The sequence below is a fragment of the Spodoptera frugiperda genome, chromosome 5 (genome assembly GCF_023101765.2).
Source record: "Spodoptera frugiperda isolate SF20-4 chromosome 5, AGI-APGP_CSIRO_Sfru_2.0, whole genome shotgun sequence".
Taxonomy (NCBI): domain Eukaryota; kingdom Metazoa; phylum Arthropoda; class Insecta; order Lepidoptera; family Noctuidae; genus Spodoptera; species Spodoptera frugiperda.
In genome coordinates this window covers 12,062,897-12,089,654 of record NC_064216.1, presented here as the reverse complement: position 1 = coordinate 12,089,654, position 26,758 = coordinate 12,062,897, and the positions used below count along the sequence as shown (strand labels likewise).

The 26,758-nt window shown below is 38.7% G+C and overlaps 3 protein-coding genes across 7 annotated transcripts; all 3 read right to left on the bottom strand.

The window, feature by feature from the left end:
• Positions 1 to 162: 162 nt before the first annotated feature.
• LOC118271634 (glutathione S-transferase 2-like) lies at positions 163 to 9,512 on the bottom strand. 4 transcript variants are annotated; one of them, XM_050693845.1, is made up of 5 exons: positions 8,049 to 8,487; positions 2,782 to 2,918; positions 1,715 to 1,882; positions 719 to 861; positions 163 to 432 (listed from the first exon to the last, which is right to left on the bottom strand). In XM_050693845.1, exons 2-5 carry the CDS (start codon positions 2,912 to 2,914, stop codon positions 271 to 273), a joined length of 606 nt encoding a protein of 201 aa, XP_050549802.1. In that variant the 5' UTR covers positions 2,915 to 2,918; positions 8,049 to 8,487; the 3' UTR covers positions 163 to 270. The 4 variants fall into 4 exon arrangements, with proteins under 4 accessions (XP_050549802.1, XP_050549801.1, XP_050549800.1 ...); XM_050693844.1 differs by lacking the exon at positions 8,049 to 8,487 and adding an exon at positions 3,315 to 3,868; XM_050693843.1 differs by lacking the exons at positions 163 to 432; positions 719 to 861; positions 1,715 to 1,882; positions 2,782 to 2,918; positions 8,049 to 8,487 and adding exons at positions 4,616 to 4,986; positions 5,598 to 5,740; positions 6,180 to 6,347; positions 7,517 to 7,653; positions 9,380 to 9,512.
• Positions 9,487 to 21,318, bottom strand: LOC118271633 (uncharacterized). The gene is given in 9 exon segments (XM_050693815.1): positions 9,487 to 9,935; positions 10,546 to 10,688; positions 15,024 to 15,191; positions 15,863 to 15,999; positions 18,015 to 18,181; positions 18,625 to 18,767; positions 19,204 to 19,371; positions 19,991 to 20,139; positions 21,160 to 21,318. Coding segments are annotated over 8 exon segments (1,233 nt in total). The 5' UTR covers positions 20,124 to 20,139; positions 21,160 to 21,318; the 3' UTR covers positions 9,487 to 9,761.
• A 1,493-nt stretch (positions 21,319 to 22,811) lies between these two features.
• On the bottom strand, positions 22,812 to 26,098 carry LOC118271777 (glutathione S-transferase 2). Of its 2 annotated transcripts, none has more exons than XM_050693840.1 (5): positions 26,067 to 26,098; positions 25,372 to 25,508; positions 24,219 to 24,386; positions 23,596 to 23,738; positions 22,812 to 23,228 (listed from the first exon to the last, which is right to left on the bottom strand). In XM_050693840.1, the coding sequence occupies exons 1-5, from the start codon at positions 26,081 to 26,083 to the stop codon at positions 23,058 to 23,060; spliced, it is 636 nt and encodes a 211-aa protein (XP_050549797.1). In that variant the 5' UTR covers positions 26,084 to 26,098; the 3' UTR covers positions 22,812 to 23,057. The 2 variants fall into 2 exon arrangements, with proteins under 2 accessions (XP_050549797.1, XP_050549798.1); XM_050693841.1 differs by lacking the exon at positions 26,067 to 26,098 and adding an exon at positions 25,904 to 26,060.
• Positions 26,099 to 26,758: the final 660 nt, after the last annotated feature.

Genomic DNA, 26,758 nt, shown 5'->3' with positions numbered 1-26,758 from the left:
TCATGACAGTCGATGTAAACAGTTGAATTTGACAACAATTTTAACAAAGACGTAGATGGCGTTAGTGTACGTATTATTCCGCGTAATGATATTTGATGGTAATTTCTTTAGATTTTCCTTTATAAGTATAGATATATTTATTTTGGAAATTAAATTAAAACGTACATAAATTAAACATTTATTTCTAGACTAAACTAAGCTTGGTATAAAAAATGGAGGTGTTTTTCTTAAACTATGCTTACATTAACTGTAGGTATTCCAAAAACTTTTTTAAGCAGTAACTGCATCAGAGTAAGCCTTGACTTTAGGAATAGAGTATACTCTGTCCTTAACCTGCTGTAGGGCTGGATACTTCTCTCCAAGATCAGGCATGCGCATCATAGCGCTCAAGTAGTCAAATAGACCCGCAAACATGAAGTCAGCCCATGTCAACTGCAATAGGATAAAGAAACATGTATTCGCTACAGGAGTTCTTGTTACGCCATCTATCGGTGACTGTTTGAATCTAAAACTTCATCAAATAGGTAAGAGTGAGGGTAAGGTAAGAGAAAAATAGTCAAGTGAAGTGGAAAACTTAGTTTGAAAGTGAATAAATAAGTGATCATTATAATATGTGTCAGTGGACTATACTTGCAATAAAATATACCAGAGCATTGTATGGAAGAATATTTAAAATCTGAATACGGATATCACTAGAAGTAGATTTTGTGTTCTGTACCTTTCCTAAAGCGACGTAACCATTGTTCTTAACGATGAGAGCGTTTAGCCTCTCTAAGGAGTCCGGGAAAACTCCTTCAGAGAACTCTTTATATTTCTGCTCCTTAATGGCTTCATCCTTTTCATAATTTGCTGACGCAGCCTCTGTAGTTAGAAAATATATTCTTTCATTAATTTTAAAATATTTTTTCTAAAGGAATAATAATGAATCTAATTTTTAGTGTGTCTCTAGCAGCATATTACGCTTCTCCCAAAGATATCAGCATTTAGAGAATGCTCGTTTTTCGAGACTTCATCGATATTGAGTCTAATAGAGAGCCGACTATTACAAATACTGCAGCCACTGCTGACCAAAGTCGCCACCCCAGAAACACAATACTGTCGAAACAGTGTTATTTGGCTGCGGTCTTCTGTACGGCGGAGGTCCTTTCCCAGTCGGGCTGCTCCAAATTTGAGTGGGGTGCACCCACTGTGCCCTTTTTTTTGAGGGGGATAATCATCCAATGACTTCTCCCGCCTTGGGTGAGGCGGGAGGGAGTGTCAGACTCTTACTGACTAAAAACCACCCCGTTCCTTCTCTTGCTTTGAGCCGGAGCCCCGGTAACCTTTTACGTTGTCCGCAGCTCCGGATCAGGCATCAGCCCTACTGGACCCCATCTGTGGTGGTCTGGCTCTGTGAGGGTTTGGTTGTGGTCGGGCGACGAGCTACCCTTGCTCGCCGTCCGCAGATCCGCACTTACGGTGGCCGGAGATCGTCACGCGATCCTCGACGCCCGGAGTGTCTTCTGCGGCGGCTGGGGCGTGAGGAGGATCGTTCCCTCACGCGCTCCGCCTTCTACTTAGCTAGCATGACTGCTTCGCAGAAGGAGGAGACCCACTGTGCCCTACCTCTACAAGAAAGTACATATAACGCGGAAAAAGCTTATAATACACTACTTATAATAATAACCTTTTCTTTTTTTAAAATAAAAAAAGACTAAATACAATTGCGACTCACTCGTACGCAGATCGTTGATGAGGTAGACGTTCTGGTCGATCTCCAGGTTATCCTCGAGGGTCTCTCCAGCCAGACCGTACTTGTGGCCCAAGTACCGAGCTAAGGCTAGACTCTGTGCATACTGCTTGCCATCAAACTCTAGAACTGGCATCTGTCCGAAGGGAGTTTCTGGAAAATTAAGAAGAATTTTTCTTTTGAGCATAAAATAAGTACTTGCAGTTGAAATAAAAAAAAAATACCTATAGCTCGCTATTGTGAATTTAAAACTCATTCATTCAAGATATGTTATCAAATCTCGTTTCATTAAATACAAACATTTTCGCCGCAATATTTTACCAAATTCATTCACTAATAAATAAAGTGGTAAATCATCATCTCACCACTTATCTGTAATAATTCAATCGTTTTATAATATTTGTAGGAAAACTTAGTAAAAAGTAATATCTAATCTTTTACTTGTATAAAAACATACAAATGTAGGTACCGATACAGATTGATAAAATAGGCACCCTGTATCTGGGTTTTCATTAATAATAATAATTTAAAAACAAAAAGAAGTCTGGCTAATTTCTTTATGAGTGATTAAAGATTTTCTTGTTAGTTCTACTCCATAGAAATGTACATTTTAGAACGAGCAACTATGGATGATTTTACTCTTAACATGTTCAACGTGATGAAGAGATGATTTAAACTTATACACAAGGTCGCTAAATGCTGCTAGATACAAGTAGCTTCCAAATAGTCGAACTGGAAGTCACTGCCTAATGCCTGGCAGCCTACGGGTTTGGCAATGAACGACTTGCGGCTGATACGATGAGAATACGTCTTCAAAGTATTCTTATTTAAATGTATGAATCTCAACTATCGTTTGTTTTTTTTTTAAGCCAAGATATACAGTAGATACAACCATGAAAACACCGAAACACTAAAGTCCGGCGCGCCTCAGGGCCATGAATGACTGTCTTGGATCCCGCAACGCAATAATTTAGAAGATGTTATTAGAGAAGAAATAGATAGTTTCCACTTCTACGTTTATGTTTGTTAATAATACTCTTCAATAAACTTACTTGGTTTAAAAGCCGGCCAGTCTTCGAAATCGATCCGATGGTCTTCGAACCCCTCGCCGCCATATGCCAGCAGTAATCGAACCGACTCGCCTAAAGCCTTTATCGGAAAGTAGTGGAATACGTATTTCGGCATGATTCTGGAAGAAATTGCATTTTGTAACAATTAGATCAAAGAATTTTGTTTCTCTTGACCTCTAAAAAGTTTTCTTACTATAAATGGAGACATTAAGAAGGTGGCCGTAGATGGTTAAATACGAAAGTCGGCCACCATCATCAAAGATGCACAATGCAATGACAGATGTCCAACAATGGTGAATGGATGAAGGTCAAATAGAGAAAAAGAGTTACTTAAATAATAACAAAAATAGAAAATCAGAAAATACTAATAAAAGAAACGACCTATAAGAAGAACTTTTTTAAGGACTAATAAATAAATTGGTCCATGAAAAAAGTAATGCTTTTTTTCTCACATTTAACAAAATGTATGGCCCTATATTAAGATTTTTTTTAGTTTCAAGAGAATAAATACTTACACTTTAGTAGATATAGAATAAAGTAGGTACACTTTCAAGTTCTAGATCGTCTAACGAACGTTGCTAAACCACTGATACGTTTAGTATCACAAACAGGAACATTTATACTAAAATATTGTTATAGTCATGATCACAAGTAGTAAATCGATAAGACTAGAAATATTGTGATTGATTGATTGATAAGTTCACCACATGCACCGTCATTCATGTACCTATTTTATTACTAGAGTTTCAGTCGCGGTTTTCCCTATTTTAATTTTCATTGATGGAAAGAAAAACATATTATGCATGTTTTCTTTCTGATGAAAATATCATGTGGTTCTCAGTTCTGGAGTAGGCACCAGACCTACTTTGGCAGCTCTTGTGACTGTTATGACACTTGTCATCAAACGTTTCTTGTTAATATTATGCAACGACACGCCTTATATTCCCGAATGGATAGGCAGAGGTGCACGTAATGCCACTATACAATGTACACCCACTTTTCACCATTTGTGTTATAAGTTCCATATAATAGGGGGTGAGCTTATTGCCATATACTGGTCACAATTCCAGTTTCCGTGAGAAATTTTCGTAAAACCGAAAAAAACTCAGTAATATTTTGCTCGACCCGGGAATCGAACCCGAGACCCCTTTTCTGGTAGTCGCATTTGCGGCCACTCGACCAACGAGGCAGTCTGTAAATATTATGTTTTCTAATTATCCACCTCAACAAACAAAAAACTTTGTAAGTACCCCGGATTCTACCGATAACGTGCGGACTCGAGCGATAGGCGTAGAGATGAGGTCACAATCAGAAATCACTAGTCATCACATACTCGTAGGTAGTGACGTTAAAATAATTATCTCGATTAACTCTAAACTACACAGTATTGCGCAATATTATGTATTAATGTTTGTTATACGAAAACCAATCTTTAGGTTTTGAAATAAAGATGATTTTTGTAGATCAGATATACGTGTAATCTAACACGAACGTGTTGGTAGTAATTTGATGTGAACTGTACAATATGGGGTACTTCAACTACTTCAAGAAGGAAGTAAATAGGTTTCTTAATAGTCGGCATAGCGCATGTAATGCCTCAAGTATTGCAAGCGTTCATAGGCCACGGTTACCACTTACCATCAGGTGGGCCGTGTGCTACTGCTATGTTTTGAACCTGTGCCCTCATACTTTACAAGCGCCTTAACATCCATAAATGGGGAAATAAAAAAAATATTAATTAGAAAAGATTTATTTATTTACATTTCAACATAAAGGAATTTGAAAACTTACTAACTAAAAAAAAAAGGAGAAACGATATTGTCTTAACTAATAGTACCTATGCTTAAATTAAGTATTTTTATACTTAATCACATTTTTTAAACACTGTCCCTTTTCTTTTATTAAAAAAATATTTCTTTCTGTGGCTTGCTTAACTTAACTTTTCTTGCACAATCTTTTTACTTAACTAAATATATTATACAATCTCAAGAACCCAGACTTTTAATCCTAAAACTACGAGTTTAACTTAGCAGCTACGGCATCAGCGTAAGCCTTGACTTTAGGAAAGGAGTATACTCTGTCCTTAACCTGCTGCAAGGCTGGGTAGTTCTCTCCAAGATCAGGCATGCGCATCATTCCCTTCATATGGTCATACAGACCCGCGAACATGAAGTCAGCCCATGTCAGCTGTAATGGGACAAAGAAAATTGATATTAGTAACACTGAGTAACACCCCATCGATCGTTGATCATTTACGTCACAACCTATCAATGTTATTTTTCGGTAGTTAAAGGTAAGCGTCTACAGGCCCGTACCGTACGTATCGTACACATCGTACGCAACGGATTTTAGCCTTATTAGTTACCTAGTTTGCCTTATATAAAAACTCATACAATTGCGTCCACTGATCCACATCGTACGGACCGCATCATCAGCATTGCCTACATCATAATTATATGCGACGACGCGTGCGATGCGTACGATGCGAGTTTGTAGACATTTACCTTAAGCCGATGGTTTTAATGCATTATGCATATAGGTAGAGAAAATATCGTGAGAAACAAACTAGAATCCTTCTTTTCTTCAAAAAAGCGGCGCGGCCGTACCATCCTTTTCTCGAATACAATTTCCTGTAATAGTCTTAGCGCCTGTTTCACCACCTTCAAATAAATTCCCGATAAACTTGTGTGACAGATAGCTCATACAAATAACGATTTTAATTCAAACGTTGTGAAACAGGCGCTTATTATAGCAAATTGTCCATGTTCTTTATTGATTTTACATTGTATTATATTTACCTTTCCTAGAGCGACGTAACCATTATTCTTAACGATGATGTTGTTTAGTTTTTGTAGATAGTCTGGGAAGGCTCCCGCGGAGTATTCTTTATATTTCTGCTCCTTAATGACTTCGTCCTTTTCGTAACATGCTGACGATCCCACTGTAATGTGAACAACCAAAAATTATTTCACTAATTTTAATATCGTCTAAGGAATAATAAATCTTAAGGTAAGGTACTTTTTGCTAGTTTTTGCAAGCTCATATTGTATTCTGTTCTGTAACTTTGTTTTTAGTAAACGTTTTATATACTAAAAACTTACTTATTTTTAAATCCATAAAAAGATATAAGTTTTTAAACTGACATGGTAGTGACCATGTCAGTAACAATAAAATTAGAACTTAAGACGGAATATTTACCATGTTTATTTGTGTCTATGAGTTTCCTATACATATCCATATACCAGTTCATCCGTGATCATGGCGCTTGCAACAGTGCCAAAATATCGGAAACTCATAGACATAAATAAACATGGTAAATATCCCGTCTTAAGTTCTAATTTAAAAATAAAAGATTTGTAATTTCTGTGTATGTTACTCACTGGTACGCAGATCATTGATGAGGTAGACGTTCTGGTCGATCTCCAGGTTATCCTCGAGGGTCTCTCCAGCCAGACCGTACTTGTGGCCCAAGTACCGAGCTATGGCTAGACTCTGAGCGTACTGCTTGCCATCAAACTCTAGAACTGGCATCTGTCCAAAGGGAGTATCTGGGAAATGAAGAAGAATAATTTGTCTTTTGAGCTGAACTTTCCAAATTAATCACTTGGCTAAAAGTATAATGAAGTTATCTAGTGCCTATCATCTACCGGTATATGAGACACAATAGAAAATACATTAGGTAGATCTACGTTCCGGCCATAAAACGGGTTAATAGAAGTTCCCATTCGTATAAATCTGCTTTAAAAGACAAATATCGGTAAGAATTTCAAATAATGGAAGGTTTCGTGCAATTTTTATCAACATTTTTGTTTTTGTGCTCTACAGATGAAAGTAGTAAAGCGTACGGTACTTGCTGTTTGAATAAAATTCGCTAATATTGTGAATTTGAAACTCATTCATTCCAGATATGTTATCAAAATCTCTTTTCATTAAATATTTCGCCACAATATTTACCAAATTCATTCATTCATTCACCAATAAATAAAATAGCAAATCATCATCTCACCACTTATCACCTGTTTAATCGTATTATAGTCTCTTTAGGAAAACTTACGAGTAGTAATAAGAAATATCTAATTATTTATTTGTATAAAAACATAAATAGGCACACTATATCGCGGTTCTCATTGATAATAATAATTTAAAAACAGTGGTAAGAAGTCTGGCTAATTTCTTAAATGAGTGATTAAAGACTTTCTTGCTAATTACTCCAAAAAATCTACACTTAGATAGAGCAACTATGGATGATTTTACTCTTAACATGTTCAACGTGATAAAGAGATGATTTAAACTTATACACACTGTTCCAAAATGTTATTGGCTGCAAGTAGCTTCCAACTGGTCGATCTGAAAGTCACTACCTAATGCTTGGCAGCCGACGGGTTTGGCAATGGACGACTTGCGGCTGGTATGATGAGAATATGTCTTCAAAGTATTCCTAACTAAATGTATCTCTCTCTCTTAACTGTCGTCTTTTTTTTATTGGGACTACCTCGCATAACCGGTGCAATTGCTGTAAGCCAAAATCTACAGTAGATACAACCATGAAAACACCGAAAGACTGAAGTCCGGCGCGTCTCAGGGACATAAATGACTGTCTTGGATCCCGCAACGAAATAAATCAGAAGATATCTTTAGAGGAGAAGAAAAAGAAAACGATAGTTTCCATTTAGTTCTATGATTATGTTTTTTTTAAAAATCTCTTCATTAAACTTACTTGGTTTAAAAGCCGGCCAGTCTTCGAAATCGATCCGATGGTCTTCGAACCCCTCGCCGCCATATGCCAGCAGTAATCGAACCGACTCGCCTAAAGCCTTTATCGGAAAGTAGTGGAATACGTATTTCGGCATGATTCTGGAAGAAATTGCATTTTGTAACAATTAGATCAAAGAATTTTGTTTCTCTTGACCTCTAAAAAGTTTTCTTACTATAAATGGAGACATTAAGAAGGTGGCCGTAGATGGTTAAATACGAAAGTCGGCCACCATCATCAAAGATGCACAATGCAATGACAGATGTCCAACAATGGTGAATGGATGAAGGTCAAATAGAGAAAAAGAGTTACTTAAATAATAACAAAAATAGAAAATCAGAAAATACTAATAAAAGAAACGACCTATAAGAAGAACTTTTTAAGGACTAATAAATAAATTGGTCCATGAAAAAAGTAATGCTTTTTTTCTCACATTTAACAAAATGTATGGCCCTATATTAAGATTTTTTTTAGTTTCAAGAGAATAAATACTTACACTTTAGTAGATATAGAATAAAGTAGGTACACTTTCAAGTTCTAGATCGTCTAACGAACGTTGCTAAACCACTGATACGTTTAGTATCACAAACAGGAACATTTATACTAAAATATTGTTATAGTCATGATCACAAGTAGTAAATCGATAAGACTAGAAATATTGTGATTGATTGATTGATAAGTTCACCACATGCACCGTCATTCATGTACCTATTTTATTACTAGAGTTTCAGTCGCGGTTTTCCCTATTTTAATTTTCATTGATGGAAAGAAAAACATATTATGCATGTTTTCTTTCTGATGAAAATATCATGTGGTTCTCAGTTCTGGAGTAGGCACCAGACCTACTTTGGCAGCTCTTGTGACTGTTATGACACTTGTCATCAAACGTTTCTTGTTAATATTATGCAACGACACGCCTTATATTCCCGAATGGATAGGCAGAGGTGCACGTAATGCCACTATACAATGTACACCCACTTTTCACCATTTGTGTTATAAGTTCCATATAATAGGGGGTGAGCTTATTGCCATATACTGGTCACAATTCCAGTTTCCGTGAGAAATTTTCGTAAAACCGAAAAAAACTCAGTAATATTTTGCTCGACCCGGGAATCGAACCCGAGACCCCTTTTCTGGTAGTCGCATTTGCGGCCACTCGACCAACGAGGCAGTCTGTAAATATTATGTTTTCTAATTATCCACCTCAACAAACAAAAAACTTTGTAAGTACCCCGGATTCTACCGATAACGTGCGGACTCGAGCGATAGGCATAGAGATGAGATCACAATCAGAAATCACTAGTCATCACATACTCGTAGGTAGTGACGTTAAAATAATTATCTCATTTAACTCTAAACTACACAGTATTGCGCAATATTATGTACTTAATAATGTTTGCTACACGAAAACCAATCTTTAGGTTTTGAAATAAAGATGATTTTTGTAGATCAGATATACGTGTAATCTAACACGTGTTGGTAGTAATTTGATGTGAACTGTACAATATGGGGTACTTCAAGAAGGAAGTAAATAGGTTTCTTAAGGGTCGACAAAGCGCATGTAATGCCTCAAGTGTTGCAAGCGTTCATAGGCCACGGTAACCACTTACCATCAGGTGGGTCGTGTGCTTACTTGCCACCGTCCAGGTATAAAAAATATATATTGAGACTATTCTAAGTTATTTTAAAATCATCAACTTGTAATTGTCATACTGCCGATAAAAGTTCTTCTTATAGAGCTAAGGACTCACGTTTGGTTAATGCGGATAGGGGATTTATAACTAAAAGAAAATAACCAGAAATCATAATTTGAATTGAGGAACTAACCATAATTTGAATTGAGGAACCCCTGAGTTTTTCATTTGATCTCGCCAGGTTCAAAACCTGTGCCCTCATGCTTGAGAAACACTTTAACATAAATAAAAAACTATGAATTAGAAGACATTTATTTATTTACATTTCAACGTAAATAAATTTGAAAACTTACTAACCAAAAAAAAAGAGAAAAGATATTGTCTTAAACGAATAGTACCAATGCTTAAATTAACTATTTTTATACTTTATCACATTTTTTTTAAAAACACTGACCCTTTTCTTTTATTAAAAAATATTTCTTTCTGTGGCTTGCTAACTAACTTTTCTTACACAATATTTTTACTTAACCAAAAATATTAAACAATTTTTAGAACCCAGACTTATAATACTAAAATTACGAGTTTAGCTTAGCAGCTACGGCATCAGCATAAGCCTTGACTTTGGGAAAGGAGTACACTCTGTCCTTAACCTGCTGCAAAGCTGGGTACTTCTGTCCAAGGTCAGGCATGCGCATCATTCCCTTCATATGGTCATACAGACCCGCGAACATGAAGTCAGCCCATGTCAGCTGTAATGGGACAAAGATAATTGATATTAGTAACACTGAGCAACACCCCATCGATCGTTGATCATTTACGTCACAACCTATCAATGTTATTTTTCGGTAGTTAAAGGTAAGCGTCCATAGACCCGTATAGTGCGCATCACACGCATCGTACGCAACGGATTTTAGCCTTATTAGTTACCTAGTTTGCCTTATATAAAAACTCATACAATTGCGTCCACTGATCCACATCGTACGGACCGCATCATCAGCATTGCCTACATCATAATTATATGCGACGACGCGTGCGATGCGTACGATGCGAGTTTGTAGACATTTACCTTAAGCCGATGGTTTTAATGCATTATGCATATAGGTAGAGAAAATATCGTGAGAAACAAACTAGAATCCTTCTTTTCTTCAAAAAAGCGGCGCGGCCGTACCATCCTTTTCTCGAATACTATTTCCTATAATAGTCTTAGCGCCTGTTTCACCACCTTCATTTAATTCCCGATAAACTTATGTGACAGATAGTTCATACATATTACGATCTTAATTCAGACGTTGTGAAACAGGCGCTTATTATAGCAAATTGTCCATCTTCTTTATTGATTTTACATTGTATTATGTTTACCTTTCCTAGAGCGACGTAACCATTATTCTTAACGATGATGTTGTTTAGTTTTTCCAGATAGTCTGGGAAGGCTCCCGCGGAGTATTCTTTATATTTCTGCTCCTTAACCACTTCGTCCTTCTCGTAACATGCTGACGATCCCACTGTAATATGTGAACAACAGAAATTATTTCACTAATTTAAATATTGTCTGAGGAATAATAGTCTCACCTCTCAAGGTTTCCCTAATGGTACTTTTGCTAGTTTTAACAAGGCTCATATTGTATTATTCTGTTCTGTAGCTTTGTTTCTATGAAACATTTTATACTAAAATTCCCATTTTTCATTTTTTCAAAATCCAAAATGGGAATAAAGTTAATTATTATGTTATTGGCTTACTCACATAACTGTTTGTCGAGGAACTCCACTAGTTTCAAGCCATGCTAGAAGCTCATTTTCATGAGCAGCATTCCGCGACACACGTTAAACAGTTACGTGTTTGTTCACGAAAGTTATAATAAAATTATAGAAACTAGTGGTCGCCTAGTGGTCGAAATTCGACCATATACGATTTAATTTACAATACCACTTAACATACGTTCAAGGATAATTATTTAACTCAAACTCAAACAAACTCTTTTATTTAAACTCTATTCATATGAGACGTGAGAATATCATCGCAATGTCTATTGATTTTGACGTTTTGTCAAGTACGATCAGATACTATGCATGTGTGTGTAATGTTTTATTTATTGATTTAATGTACTTTATAAGCATTATTTTTGAAAAATATTAGCGGTCTGTACTTCTCCTACACATAAACTATAAGTGTACCAAATTTTATGCTCCTACGTCCGCGCAATTTTCGTAAAAAGCGGTCCAAAGTTTTTGCATCACGTATTAATATACGGTATAGATAAAATATTTATAATTTCTGTGTATTTTGGAGGCTGAGTCACCCTCGTCCGTAGGAGAGCACCCTTAAAAAACTGAACCCCTACACGTGGCCTCTGGGTGGTGCTAAACAGGTGACACTCAGGTGGTAGGTTTCGGCCGACGGCATTATAACCACCCACCGAGCAAAACCGTGTCGCCAAGCGGCCTAGCCGTGTTCCGCCACGATGCTCGGTGACGCCGTACGAGAGGATGGGTCGAAATGTTTGTTCCACTATGGGTAGACCGATCTGGCGCGCGCTGGTGTGGCTGCATCGGGTGGCCAGTCGCGGAGGGTAGCGGGATCCGAGGCACGGTGCACCGCTGGCCGACCGCAGATAGTTGGGGGCCCAATTAGCGTGCTAGCCACACGTGAAAGGCTGCCCCGCCATCTAGCGAAAAATTCCACGTATACGCCATCGTGCCGGTTGGCGACCGGAAGAGAGGGCCCGATGGATTTACGTGGGGGGGCTCGGGCGTCCCCGCAGTCTCCAGGCTGGCCTCCCATTGATGTGGCTAACTGCAGTGCGCGTCTGGGGTCGCCTGTGTGGAGGAACATTTCACTGCCATCCTCTCAGCAACTTATTTACGACTATGAAAACGAGAGCTAAGAAAAGGGTTCAACAGCGGCTGCACTCCCTCTCCCTCAAAGTGCACCTCTCCAACATCCGAGGCTTGCACTCAAATCTCATTGCGGTCCATCACCATCTGGAGACCGAGAACCCAACGCTCTTGTTTCTCTCGGAGACCCAGATCAGATGTCCGTCGGACGTATCATACCTGAACTACCCAGGCTTTTCTCTGGAGCACAATTTCGTTCCCCGTGCAGGCGTATGCCTATACGTCCAAGACGGCGTCTGTTACCGGCGTCTCCGAAACTTTGAGGACCCCAGTTTTTCAACCTTGTGGATACTGGTGGACACAGGCATAGAGAAAATCCTCTATGCCTGTGTCTACCGGTCGCACAGCGGAGATTTGGAGACGACCAGATTAGCGCAGCACCTTGTGGAGACGGCGGATGCGGCTCGGCAGAGGTACCCTTCGGCCCAGTTGGTGTTACTGGGGGACTTTAACGCCCATCACCAGGAGTGGCTGTTCCCATACCAGTGCACTGACCATGCTGGGAGGGAAATGCGTAAGCTTGCGCTAACGCTAGGCCTGACCCAGCTGGTCCAGGAGGCCACAAGGGTGCCCGATGTCGACTCGCACACTGCCAACTGCTTAGACCTTCTGCTGACAACTGATCCAGACAGCTACTCGGTGTCAGTATCTTCACCCTTGGGTAGCTCTGACCACTGTCTGGTGAAATCCGTATCCACGTACTCCCCACCGGATCCTTGTCCCAGAGGATCTCGGCGGATGTGGCGGTACAAGTCAGCAGATTGGGATGGGATGCGATCCTTTTTTGCAACCTATCCTTGGCGGCCTGTCTGCTTCTCTACTGAAGACCCGTCAGCTTGTGCGGATGCCATAACAGGGGTGTTGCGTCAGGGCATGGAATACTACATTCCATTCTCGGACGCGACATCTTTCGGTGGGACTCGTCCATGGTTCGATGCCGACTGCAGACGTGCTGAAGCGCGAAAGCATGCGGCATACTTGGCATGGGCGGATGCCAGGCGTCGTAAGGCTGACGACACTCTTCAGAGGAAGAGAGCCTATAACAGGGCTGCCAAGTCATGCAAAAAGGCATTACGGATGGCCCGGTTCAACCACATTGGCCGAATAGGGAACAAACTGGCTTCTTACCCAGCGGGTAGTAAAGCATTCTGGTCCCTGGCCAAGGCGGTTGAATCGAACTTCTGCCGCCCTTCACTCCCACCTCTCCTGGGGCCTAACGGGACGCTGGCACACACCGCGGTAGAGAAGGCAAACCTGTTTGCTTCTCTATTTGCGGAATCTTCACGTCTTGATACTGGTGGCGCTATACCTCCTTCTCTAAATAACGTATGCGAGACGAAAATGTCGAAAATTCGCATCCGACAGAAGGAGGTGTATAAGACGTTGCGTAATCTCGACGTGAACAAGGCCAGTGGCCCCGACGGAATTCCGGCCGTGGTTTTAAAAACCTGTGCGCCTGAGTTGTCTCCAATCCTGACACGCCTGTTTCGACTTTCCTTGGAGACTGGTCAAGTGCCGGTTGCATGGAAGCTGGCCAACGTGCAGCCTGTGCCCAAAAAGGTAGTCGTGCCGACCCTAACAATTACCGACCAATCTCGGTCCTGGCATACCTTGAAGGTAACGACCTCCTCAGCGATCAGCAGTATGGGTTTCGCCGCAACCGATCCACTGGGGACCTTCTTGCGTATGCCACCCACATTTGGAGCGAGGCCATCGAGAAGCACGGGGAGGCAATAGCGGTCTCTCTCGATATATCGAAGGCCTTTGACAGGGTTTGGCACGACAGCCTTATCGGCAAGCTTCCTGCATATGGACTTCCCGCTGATCTGTGCAGATGGATTGCAGACTTCCTGAGGGATCGGTCAATTCGAGTAGTCATCGATGGCTGCTCGTCTGACCAATTTGGTATCAACGCCGGAGTCCCTCAGGGGTCAGTACTTTCAGCAACGCTCTTTTTGCTGCACATCAACGACCTGCTTAAGCCCGGTATCTTTGGGTATGCAGATGACAGCACAGTTGTTGAAAGGTATGTGTCCGATGCGCGGACTAGCGGAACACAGATCCAGTCTCTAAGAGAATCCATGGTCGAACGGTTGAACTCGTCCTTGAAGGCGGTCTCCGATTGGGGTGACGCCAACTTGGTCAAGTTCAACGCTACCAAAACCCAGGCGTGTCTATTCTCTGCCAAACGGAGTCAATTTCCGCTGGCTCCTACTTTCCGAAATGTATCCGTTCCAATATCGGATCATCTAGAGCTTCTTGGCGTAACTCTATCGCCAACGCTAAACTTCGGCTCTTATATAGAGTCGAAGGCGCATCTGGCTGGTAGGAAGTTGGGTATCCTCTCGAAGGTGAGACGGTACTTCACACCGAAACAACTGCTGAGCCTGTACCAAGCGCAGGTTCGGTCATGTATGGAGTACTGTTCTCACCTTTGGGACGGCTCGGCTAAATGCCAGCTAGATGCGCTCGAACACATTGAAAGGCGTGCCAAGAAGCTCATCAACGATGATGCGCTTGTGGAGGCCCGGCTTCAAAGCCTTGAACACAGGCGCAAGGTCGCAAGCCTTTCCGTTTTTTACCGGATACATTTCGGAGAGTGTGCGGGGGAATTGCACAACTTGATTCCCCTAGTCCTTTTCATCATCGAACCACAAGACAATCGGCGAGGCGTCACCGCTTCATGGTAGATATCCCACCAACTCGCACGAAGCGCTTCGCTTCAAGCTTCCTTGTGCGAACTGCTAGGGAGTGGAACTCCTTGCCGGAGTCTGTGTTTCCTGATGGGTATAACCTGGGTGTCTTCAAGGCCCGAGTGAATGGGTTGCTTATGGGCAGACGTGCTCCACCGTAGGCCGCATCATCACTTACCATCAGGTGAGATAGCGGTCAAACGTCGACCCATTAAATGTAAAAAAAAAAAAAAAAAAAAGTATATTACTCACTCGTACGAAGATCGTTGATGAGGTAGACGTTCTGGTCGATCTCCAGGTTATCCTCGAGGGTCTCTCCAGCCAGACCGTACTTGTGGCCCAAGTACCGAGCTAAGGCTAGACTCTGAGCATACTGCTTGCCATCAAACTCTAGAACTGGCATCTGTCCAAAGGGAGTTTCTGGAAAATGAAAAAGATGGAATAAGATTTCCTGAAGATGAAGTTGTTAGATAATCATTTTTCACCGGAGGCCCGTTTACCGTTCCCAATCCCCGATTCCCCAAAACAACCCATAAATTCCTAACCTCCTAAAGGCTGGCAAGGCACTTGTAACGCCTCTGGTACATGTGCGGCGTTGATTGCTTACCATCAGGTGATCCGTTGGTTCGTTTACCGGCTTTAACCATAAAAAAAGGATAAATATCATCTTAGTAGCATATTTCATTGATACAACTCTGTTTGACATAACATTTAAATAGATCAAAGTTCTTATCGTAATCAATATCAAGACTGATTGATACTCATCGATAACATACTTGTATCAAGAATCCCACGAAAGACAATAATTAATAGAAAACATTTTTACAACATTTTTTGTCGAATATTTTTACTCCAACACATGTTAATAGTAAACATGTGACATGATGATACAACATTCAATTAATTATTATGTTTTTCGACTTACCCACGTGACTGTTTGACGAGGAACTCGACTAGATTCAAGCCATGCTAGAGGCTCATAGTCATACAAGACGACGCGGCGACTGTCGCGCTGCTACTTTACGCAAATAAGCCGAAAAACATAATGATATAGTATGTCTCACGAAAGATATAATATAACCATAACTTACTAGGTTTAAAAGCCGGTCAGTCTTCCACATTTACTCGATGGTCTTCGAACCCCTCGCCGCCATAAGCCAGCAGTAGACGAACTGACTCGCCCAGGCCGTTCATGTTAAAGTAGTGGAACACATATTTCGGCATGATTCTGTAAGAATACAAAAGCTCTAGAAATTCATAAGTGTGGGAGAGCCATTCTTCGGCTCGAATGGGCTGCGGCCGGCTCGATTGAAATGGTACATGTGTACACGCTTTGGATGGGCGTCCTAAGCGTCCTTATTATAAATATTTGACGTCCTGATAAATATAATCATTTCAAGCGAAATAAATATCTATGTACTTACTGTTTATTTGATATAGAACATAAAAACACACAAACTAGAAGGAACGTTGCTAAAATACTGATACGTTTAGTATCTTAGATAGGTACATTTATACTAAAGTATTCTTGTAGCTTCATGATAACAGATAGTAACGCGATAAGAATAAAAATATTGATAGCTTTGATTGTAACATAATATCATCAAAATCTGATTGATTGGGGTACCTATAATCTTGACAACTGCCTTGCAACGTATAGGGGTCGAATCCCGCACGGAGCGACTCTTAGTGTATGTAATCCACAAATTGTTGCTTCGGGCCTGGGTGTCATGTATGTGATCTTGTATGTTTTTAACCGTACCCATGCACACAGGAGAAATTCCAAATGCGAACCAAAGTTTATTAAAAAAAAAACTTAATTTTAGTCACTACCCAGCATGCCCTTCATTCAGACGTTTCATCTTATAAACTTTTGGTGACACAATCGCTATTTTCGTCCTTTCTGGACCTGTAATTCTTTATATTTTAGAATTGGTCCACTTTGGACCTCATTTACTTTTACATCGGTCCTTGATTCTACCGATAACTATCGGACTCCAACGACGATCATATCATGACGTCAATCATAAAACGCAAGTCATTGCATAGTGACGTCAAGTGAATTATCTCTTCAAAGAAGTTATAAACGAAAATCTATCTTCAGGCCTTGAAATAAAGATGAATTTTGGGTGATGATGTACGTAATCTAGATCGTGTGGGTTAGTCATTGGATGTGAACCGAAATAATTGGTCAAATAAATCGGTGGGGTCGTTACATTGGTATTTTCTTTGCTAAAGAGATATTTTATTATAAAACATTTTTTAGAATATGTTTTAAGAGTAGAAATACCTACGTTAAAACTATTCGTGGTTAATAGGTACAAATGTAAAGACTTCATTATAAAGATTAGCCTATGTTCAGCTATTTTTTACAGTAAATAATTATAAAAAAAAACCTATGTATTTCACATCGGCTTTCTGTGAATTCGTGGTACCACTTCAGTCGAGCCATGCCACTCGTGTTAGATTTTCTCTAACACGGTCTCCTACACTTTAAACTAATCTGAAATTGACAAACAAACTCCTCAATATTGATTGTATGTATGCAACAATAGAGTCTACTAGCTGCATTTTGAAATTAACCTAAAAGTATCAACTGTCATAGTTAAACATTTGCTGCCTAGATGGCAGCACTGTGTCTGTGCCTAGAAGGCACTTACATACATAGTAAATACTACTATCATACCGTAATAACGTAGATAACGGATCTACTTGTGTAATGTACATAACGTATCAAAACATCACGCAGGTATAAATAAATAATTGTTATGCGATATTGTTTAATTACCTACTTTACAACTGAAATGTACATATATTATCTACTTAGTACTCTTGTCTAGTCTAGACTGTTAATAAATAAAATTGGAGTGTCTGTTTTTCATAGGCACTAGCCGCACATCAATCTTTAATTAATCTTAGTTAATGTGCAACAGTGCTTTTAGCGAACTTACATTAAATCAACATCATACAAAAATCACTGTTTACCCAAGTAAATTAATTGAGAAAAGCTCAACTAGTTTCGAGTCACAGAGGGATTCTACATCATGAGCAACGTGCGCAGACGTGATGACGTCATACAGCCTAACGAGTGAACTTTGTGACGTCGTCGTGTCTCGGAACTAGTAGAGCGTTTCTCCATTGATTTACGTAAGTAAACCGTGATTTTTAGTTAATTTACATTAGGTACATCTACAAACGTCTTAAATAATTTTAAACATATTCTATTGTAGGTCTTAAAATTAGAATTCTGTAGGGCCTACAGCATCAGCGTATGCCTTGACCTTCGGGATTGAGTAGACGTGGTCTAGAACTTTCTGGAACGCTGGGTACTTCTTCTCCAAGTCAGGAATCCTCACCATGAACTTCAAAGAGGCGAAAAATCCAGCAAAGTAGAAATCAGCCCATGTTAACTGTAAAAAAGAAAGACATAATTGATTAAACATCTTTACAAAATATGAATATACATGAAGAAATTTTAAGTGTGGGAGAGCCATGCTTCGGCACGAATGGGCCGGCTCGACCGGAGTGATACCACGGCCTCACAGAAAACCGACGTGAAACAACGCTTGTGTTGTGTTTCGTTGTGTGAGTGAGGTTACCGGAGGTCCAATTCCCCCCTTCCCAACCATCCCAATCCCCGATTCCCGAACAACAACCCTTAAATTCCTGACCCCCAAAAATCCGACAGCCTACACACCTTACGATTCAACCGTACAGTCGAATTGTACAGATAAAATGGTGTGGCGTGCATTGCCGTTGCCGGTCTTTAAGTCTTTGACTGCCAATAGAAAACTGTTGAAAGCAAATCCTCCGCTAACGTCGGTCACGGCGTTCAATGTGTTAAATATCGTACCTTTCCAAGAGCAAAGTGTCCGTTGTTCTTCTCAATGAGGTTTTTGAATCTGTCCAAATGTTCAGGGAACACGTCTTTACTATATTCTTCAAACCTCTGCTCTTTCAGTTTCTCATCCTTTTCATAAGTTACGGCTGCAGCCTCTATAAAATAAAGTAAATTGTAAAGTGTAAAGAAAACTTTAGTCAGATACCAGTACCCTTAGTACGAGTTTACTCTACGTTTAAAGTAATCAAAAGGAAAGCGCGTTCGTCGCTCTGATTGGTTGGTTTATTCAATCCGGCCAATCAGAGCACCGGACGCTCTCTCGTTTCGATTACTTTACGACCCAGGCGAAGCAGGGACGAGTCACCAGTCGCTAGTCTCTATATATAAAATTCAATTGCTGTTCGTTAGTCTCGCTAAAACTCGAGAACGGCTGGACCGATTTGGCAAATTTTGGTCTTGAATTATTTGTGGAAGTCCAGGGAAGGTTTAAAAGGTGAGAAAAAAATGTTTGAGGTGGTACGAAGTTTGCCGGGCCAGCTAGTATTTAATAAAAATAGAACATTCCAAAGAATATCGAACTGTGACACTTACTGAGACGGAAATCGACGAGGAGATCCACGAGCTGGTCGATCTCCAGAGCTTCCTCTGGGGTGTCTCCAGCCAGCCCGTACTTGTTGCCAAGGTAACGGCAGATGGAAGTGCTCTGAGCGTACGTCTTGCCGTCAAATTCTATATAAGGCATTTGTCCAAAGGGAGTATCTGAAATAAAAAAAAAAACGGGTTTACATCAGCATCGGCGATTGCTTACCATCAGGTGATCCGTCTGCTCGTTTACCGGCTTATTACGTAAAAAAAAACTTGATTTATTTGAAAAGTTATTTCGAAACAGTTAATACATAAATCATAAATTATAGATCCTTAAAAATATATATGTTTTAACTATCTTCACTCCAAGTGATTGCTGTTACTATCAATACGATATCTAATCAGCACCCTTCAGATTACACAATACTTTGTTTTTCTATTGACCTAATAATTCAATACTATTTTTAACCGACTTAAAAAAAAGAGGTTCGCATTTTGACCTGTACGTAGTGTACGAACATAATCATGTTTGTACGCAATTATGCCGCGTTAACTGAACCGGTGTTAATGCGGTTTTCAGTATTTTTCAGAATCAGGAGACGGTTTTAGAGATATGACAGGCATGAAAAAAATACATAGGCCCCTATGTATTTTTCTTTCGCGCAGCTATCTCACTTAACACATTAAACGCCATGGGGAGCAAAAATGACCGGCGCTAGCGGAGGATTTGCCTTCAACAGATTTTTGTTGGCAGTCAAAGTATTAATAACAATTGATAAAAGGTGGTACTTACTTTTCTTGAATTCTGGCCAATCCTTGCCAGCGATGCGATGGTCTTCAAAGCCCTCGCCTCCATAAGCCAGCAAGAGACGAATGGGTTCGCCCAACCCCTTCCCATTGAAATAGTGGACCACGTACTTCGGCATATTGTTTATTCTGAAACTATGAACAGGAAAATATAGGCTGGTATAAAAAATATTTAAAAGTTGAATAATATTTTTTTCGTCAATCGTTACTTAATTTTCTTAACAAGTTAACAGAGAATAACTTTTAGAGACATCTTAAAAAACTACGCTAATGCCTTAAGGACAGTGTTGAAAACAAAACAACGGTAGGTATGTGAGCACCGGATAAATAAAAAAAAAACAAATAGAATCTATTTTCTAAATAAAACAGATCGGCATTGTTGTAAAATCATAATTGTTTGAATACATAGTTATTAAATCTAAATACAGATAAAAATACACTGAAAATTATTCTGTATTTTATTTTACCAAAATTAATTTTAAATCAAAAAACACAAAAAACCAGTAAACTAAACCAAATTATCTAACACTTTCAAACTAGAATATTGTAACTTTATAAATAACTTGAAACAAAATGAGCAAACAAATAAATCATTCAAAGCCACAGAACCAAAGCTTCGTATCGATTTTCTATCAAAATGTAATACAACACCACACTACTCAACAAATATGTTTACATACAGACATTATTTTTGGTAGTAAGTCAATAAACGTATGAAAAAACCGATAATAATACTCTTAGTTAACCGATTGATTGAAAGGAAAAAGGGGCTAGTAAAATATGGCTAGTAGGATACAGTGAAATGTACCCTAAAAACACAAGGACATACAGTTTGAATTCCAATAACATTGAAGATAAACACTAAACTACAGAATTGATCAATACTCTTGATTAACCGATTGATTGAAAGGAAAAAGGACCAATAAAAATATAGGATACAATGAAAATTAGTCTAAAAACACTAGGACATACAGTTTAAATTTCAACAACATTGAATACAAACACTAAACATCAGAATTGACCAATTGATCGAAAGGAAAAAGGGCCAATAATAATATAGGATACAATGAAAAGTAATCTAAAAACACTAGGACATACAATTTGAATTCCAATAACATTGAAGACATACACTAAACAAATATGAATAGGACTTACTTCTTAGGGGCTTGTAACTGGCTGGGCGACCGAGCTAACACTGATGCGCTAACGACCGACTACCGGTAGATATACCCACCAGTCCTATAGTCATCACATACTATGTTCGCCGGCTTGATAAACTTTATCTAAGTACTCCAAAACTTGCACACACACGTACTGAAAATTTTACAAATCATCGTGATCTACTTGATTTTAATGTGGATATAAATACGGTTGTTCTTTACGTGGTAGTGATAGGATCTATTTACATTGAAAAAATTACTCGATATTATAGGTATATTATTGTATGTGAGATCATTCTTCGTAGTAAGCATAGATTTTTTTGGAGGAGAGAAAGTTATCCCATGACTTCTTCCGCCTTGGGCGAGGCGAGAAGGCATGCCAGACTCTTACTGACTAAAAACCACCCCGTTCCTACTCCTGATTATCGAGTCGGATCCCCGGTAAACCCGCTAGGTAGTCCGCAGCCCCGGTAGTAATTAATATAGATAGTATTAAATGTGTTCCTAAAACGGAATATATCGAAAGGAAATTAACTAAATTTATTTTGTATCTAAAGGGCTACAAAAGAGCACATACACGTCAAAATTCTTATAAAAACATCTAAATGAGGTACCAATAATAGGTAAGCACTACTAATCCAAAACCACAAGCGAATTAAAAACATTCGCGTGTTTCCATAATCGGACCATGACACAGACAAATTCATAACATCACACAACTAATAGATAACATAAAAATATAGAAGTCACATAACATCAATGACTAGGCAAAAACTTGTTGTTCAGAATTGTGCCAGTCATTGGACTCGGATGGTGATTCAGTGACCTTCGGCTCCAATAATATAACGATATCTGGTACCCACTTGTGTTGTATCGCACCATAACGTGATAACAGTATTTGTTGTTTTATTTATCAATTGATTGCAATTCATTGCTTTCCATTTCATTGATAATATTCTGCGTTTGTGTGGTCATTTTTATGACTTGCTTTTTTGCTCATGACTGCTGAAAACTTATCTTTTTTATGTTATAAGCCGGTAAACGAGCGGACGGATCACCTGAGTAAAGTGATGGTAAGCAATCGCCGCCGCCCATAGACACCCGAAACACCAGGGGCGTTACAAGTGCATTAATGGCCTTTTAGGGGTTAGGAATTTAAGGGTTGTTTGGGAATCGGGTATTGGGAAGGGGACTAATTACACAACGCAAGCGTCGGTTTTCTGACGCCGTTTTTTAGGCCGAGCCGTCTGTCACTCCTGTCGAGCCGGCCCATTCGTGCCGAATCATGGCTCTCACACACTTAAGAGGCACTTTACTTTTCTAATCCTATAGGAATATCAGAAAGTAAGCATTTTTCTAATAGTTCGACTGGACACTTTGTGAAGGGGCTAGTAGCAGAATCTTTGTACTCGATAGTAAAATTATTCCGTTTATTAAACTTCTATCTAGTAATTGAAGAGATTTTTAACAAACGAATACAAGCGCCATGGTGGTCAATTGGTTAATGGGTATCAAATCCAGACTAACCGAATTTTATAGTACTGTCCAAAACTCACAATTATTTACACTTGAGCTGCAACTGTAAATGCAGTCACCACTACGCATACTTCAAGGGGGGTTTAGAACAAAATAAATGAAAAGAAAACATAAAATTCTTAGTTATTTAATTAAAAATAATATACGAGTGCTTAAACTATAACATTAAACATTACAACAATCGGAACCGTGCTGCACATAGATCGAAATTAATACATTTGTACCGAATGACAAGACCCTGTCTCTTCTCAACAACTCAAATCTTGGTACATTATTATATTCTTCAGACGGTGCAGTAAAATAAATTCACGCCAACAAGCAGCCATCGAATAAAATGCAATCTCTTTAGTCTTAAACTTAGAACTCCGTGGGCCCTACAGCATCAGCGTAGGTCTTCACCTTGGGTATGGTGTACACGGCGTCAACGACCTTCTGGAATGCTGGGTACTTCTTCTCCAAGTCAGGCACGACCAGCAAGTGCTTGATGTAGTCGAACATACCCGCGAACACGAAGTCTCCCCAGGTCAGCTAAAACAGAAGATACAGATACAAGAACAGCTAAGAAAGAAGATAATACGCGAACAAGTGATAAACTATGAAAAGTGGTTATTAAAATGTAGTGTAAATGTGTCTATGACAAAAAACGAATTTAGCCAAAATATTTTGCCCAAAAATATTTCGTTAACTTGATCATCTGTTGAACAAAGGTCTCCCTTTCATATTCAACAAAAAATAAACCTTTCACTACTTCTTAGATTTAAACAATAGTAATGATGAGTACTATCAAATCAGTCCATGACACTAATTAATATAAAAACATCAGTAGCTGTGTCTCTCTCACTTCTTTCACGGTATAATAGGAGTGCTAGCTGATTAACAGGTTATTCATGTTTACCTTTCCAAGAGCGATGTGGCCGTTGTTCTTAGTGATGATCTCGTTCAGTTTCTCCAGCAAGTTGGGGAACACATCCTTGTTGAACTCGGCATACTTCTTCTCCTTCACAGCCTCATCCTTCTCGTACGATGCAATTGCAGCCTCTGTAGAAAAAAACAAACATTGAAGTCTTAAAAGAGAAAATGGAGATTGAAGTTATGTTTGACATGATCCTAAAATATTCGTAACTTAAGCAGGTTACTAGATCGATACAGAAAATTTATATTTGGTAATATAGTCTGGCTCAATCATTACAGATCGACGACGAACGACCGATAGGTCGTTGACGATTTCATCAACTTATAAGATTATGAATTTGGCTTGAAATGGGACCCAAAATGGCTACCACAGAAATACCACAAAATGGTGGAATCTGTACATTTTGTGACAATCTTGTAAGAAGATAATCATATCTTGGATAACCACTATGGAGTTAATTATTATATTTTTCGGATTACTCACGTAATTATTTGACGAGGAACTCGACTGGTTTCAAGCCATGCTAGAGGTTCATATCATACAACTATGGAGAGTGATTATTCCCCTATTTAGCTACAAAAACAGTATCAACTTGTGACACTTACTCGCACGAAGGTCGTTGATGAGGTCGACGTTCTGGTCGATCTCCAGTGCATCCTCGAGGGACTCTCCCGCCAGGCCGTACTTCTTGCCGAGGTAGCGAGCGAGGGACAGACTCTGGGCGTACTGTTTGCCGTCAAACTCCAGGAGTGGCATCTGACCGAAGGGGGTCTCTGGGAAAGAGGATATTATCAATATTGTAAGACGACTTATCATTGTCACTACTAAAAACCTTTTTAAAATTTTTGTTAGAGTAATTATCGACGGTTGAAAGGCTAATCGATCGAAGCGACGTTCACACATTTGACGGAAAAAATTCACTGATTTCGAATTTGGCCAATATTACCAAATATAACTCAATTTCGCAAAAAAATGTCGTTTAGATCAATTAGCCTATCCATTTGATATATTAATACTTATTCATTTAAAATGGCATAATTATAAATCTTCATTTTCTCTTTTCGTTAATAAAGAAGACAGTTTTTTATTTGTCCAAAACTTGTCTTAAATTAATGGCTCAGATTTTTTACAATAAATTCTAACTACAATAACATATATTTTTTTATCAACCCATCGATACATGCTAAATAAAAATTGATAATAAATCACAATTTTCGAGCGTGATTGATTCGGTAACACAAAACATGCCGAATTAATATTATACGTACTTAGTTAAGTAATTTATCATCAGTCTATTGAATAGCTTTATCTAATCAGATATATGACAACTAACGTACAAATACATGAAAATCAGGTGAAACTTATCTGTGTAAGTGACAAACAAAGATATTATACTTTCTTATCTTTTGTTATCTTTAATAGTTACCACATAAGGTGCAAAAACTGCAGGTGTAGCATGAGTGCTTGGGAATTTTTTGCGAATATTTGAACACGTATAATATATATTTTTTTGCTATCTTTCAGTTTGTTCGTGTCTGATTTCGCATATAAACGATTCTAAAGTCGATTTTCGTTAAAAAATTCAACAGAAAGTTGCTCGATATTAGGTATATTTATCTCTTTACAAAGTGGAAATAAAAAATATCGAATAAAATTTTAAAGTCACTAAAAATAATTTTAACAAAATTGTCGTTTTCAAACAATACCCTAAATAACGTATAACCAAAAAAACTCAAAAAATTCCAATTTTTTACTTACTTGGCTTGAACTCCGGCCAGTCGTTGAAGGCTACTCGGTGGTCTTCAAACCCTTCATCTCCGAAAGCCAGCAGCAGACGCACTGGCTCTCCCAAACCCTTGCCATTAAAGTAGTGGAACACGTATTTCGGCATGTCTCTGAAACATACTCACTTCGTCACACACAAATACACTACACAAACAATCACTATTAAAAATTTCAAAGAAACTTCTAGAAAATTCTCCCATTTCCATGGACAACTCCAAAACTATTCTACTCAAGGCCATTCCATAAAAGTAATAGAAAAAATCAATCAATTTAAATTCAATAGACCTGGATAAAACTGTTTAACAATGAATAAAATTCATGAACGCTAACAAATGAGTTTATATTTAGCACAGACTGTTTCTATTGAAAAAAACCAAGGACTTTCAGAAAAAAACATTGTAATTGATGCATTATACTTTAAATCAAGGAACAGAAGGTTATATACAGATTTTTTTAAGTTATTTTGTAGAAAAGAGAGAGTTTGGTATAGTAAACCGGTACTTACAACTGGTTTTGTGAGTCTGTGGTGCTACCGGCTTGGTGGGCAAACTAACACTGGTGGGATTACGAACGCCGGCCGGTAGATATAGACGTATAATGTATGTATAGAAACAGTCGCTTGGAACTTGTCAACAGAACGCCTCATACGATGCCTACAGTGTACTTACGGATATTGATAAAGCATATCTTGTAATCTGTTGCTCAATAACTTGTTACTTTACTCGTAACGGTAACTATTCACAGCAAACTATAGTCTATTTATAAGCGCTTTTACCTAGTTTAAACGTAAATTAATTACGATTATAACTTAAAACCAAGTAATATTAGTTCACTTTTTCCGAAATATTAAAAAATCTGATGTTTTTTTCAAGATTTTCGGGTTTAAAGTATGTGACGTCATCGAACGTCATTTTACCGTCAAATAATATTTCTTTTTGTTTTTTATTTTTTTAATATTAATCAGAAAAGAGGTGTTGACAATGACAACTTAGTGCATGAAGTTTCGGAGCTGCGGACTGCCTAGCCGGTTTACCGAGGCCCCGGCTCGAAACGCAGGAGTAGGGACAGGATGGTTTTTAGTCAGTATGAGTCTGGCACTCTCTCTCGTCTCGCACAAGGCGGGAGACGTAGGAATTTGGATGATTATCTTCGTATAAAAAATTGCGTATAGGTAGTTCACAAAGTTTTTAAAGAACATACATATTATATTATAAAACAAAGTTAAATTCTCTAAAAAATAACACAAATTTATCGCATAGTATGTTTTCGTCGTATTTTTAATATGAGACAAAACCATTGATGTATAAAACCCGACAAAACACGAAGCTGTTTAGTATTAGTTATACAATACCTAAATGTA

What these genes read in the sequence shown, in the direction of transcription:
- LOC118271634 (XM_050693843.1), bottom strand. Translation starts at nt 7,649, where the DNA reads ATGCCGAAATACGTATTCCACTACTTTCCGATAAAGGCTTTAGGCGAG. An exon ending in CTGGCCGGCTTTTAAACCAA is followed by an intron (nt 6,348 to 7,516) that starts GTAAGTTTAATG and finishes TTCATTTCCCAG; the next exon opens with ATACTCCCTTTGGACAGATG. An exon ending in CATCAATGATCTGCGTACCA is followed by an intron (nt 5,741 to 6,179) that starts GTGAGTAACATA and finishes TTCACATTACAG; the next exon opens with TGGGATCGTCAGCATGTTAC.
- LOC118271777 (XM_050693840.1), bottom strand. An exon ending in CATCAACGACCTTCGTGCGA is followed by an intron (nt 23,739 to 24,218) that starts GTAAGTGTCACA and finishes TTTTTTCTACAG; the next exon opens with AGGCTGCAATTGCATCGTAC. An exon ending in GCCACATCGCTCTTGGAAAG is followed by an intron (nt 23,229 to 23,595) that starts GTAAACATGAAT and finishes CTTCTGTTTTAG; the next exon opens with CTGACCTGGGGAGACTTCGT.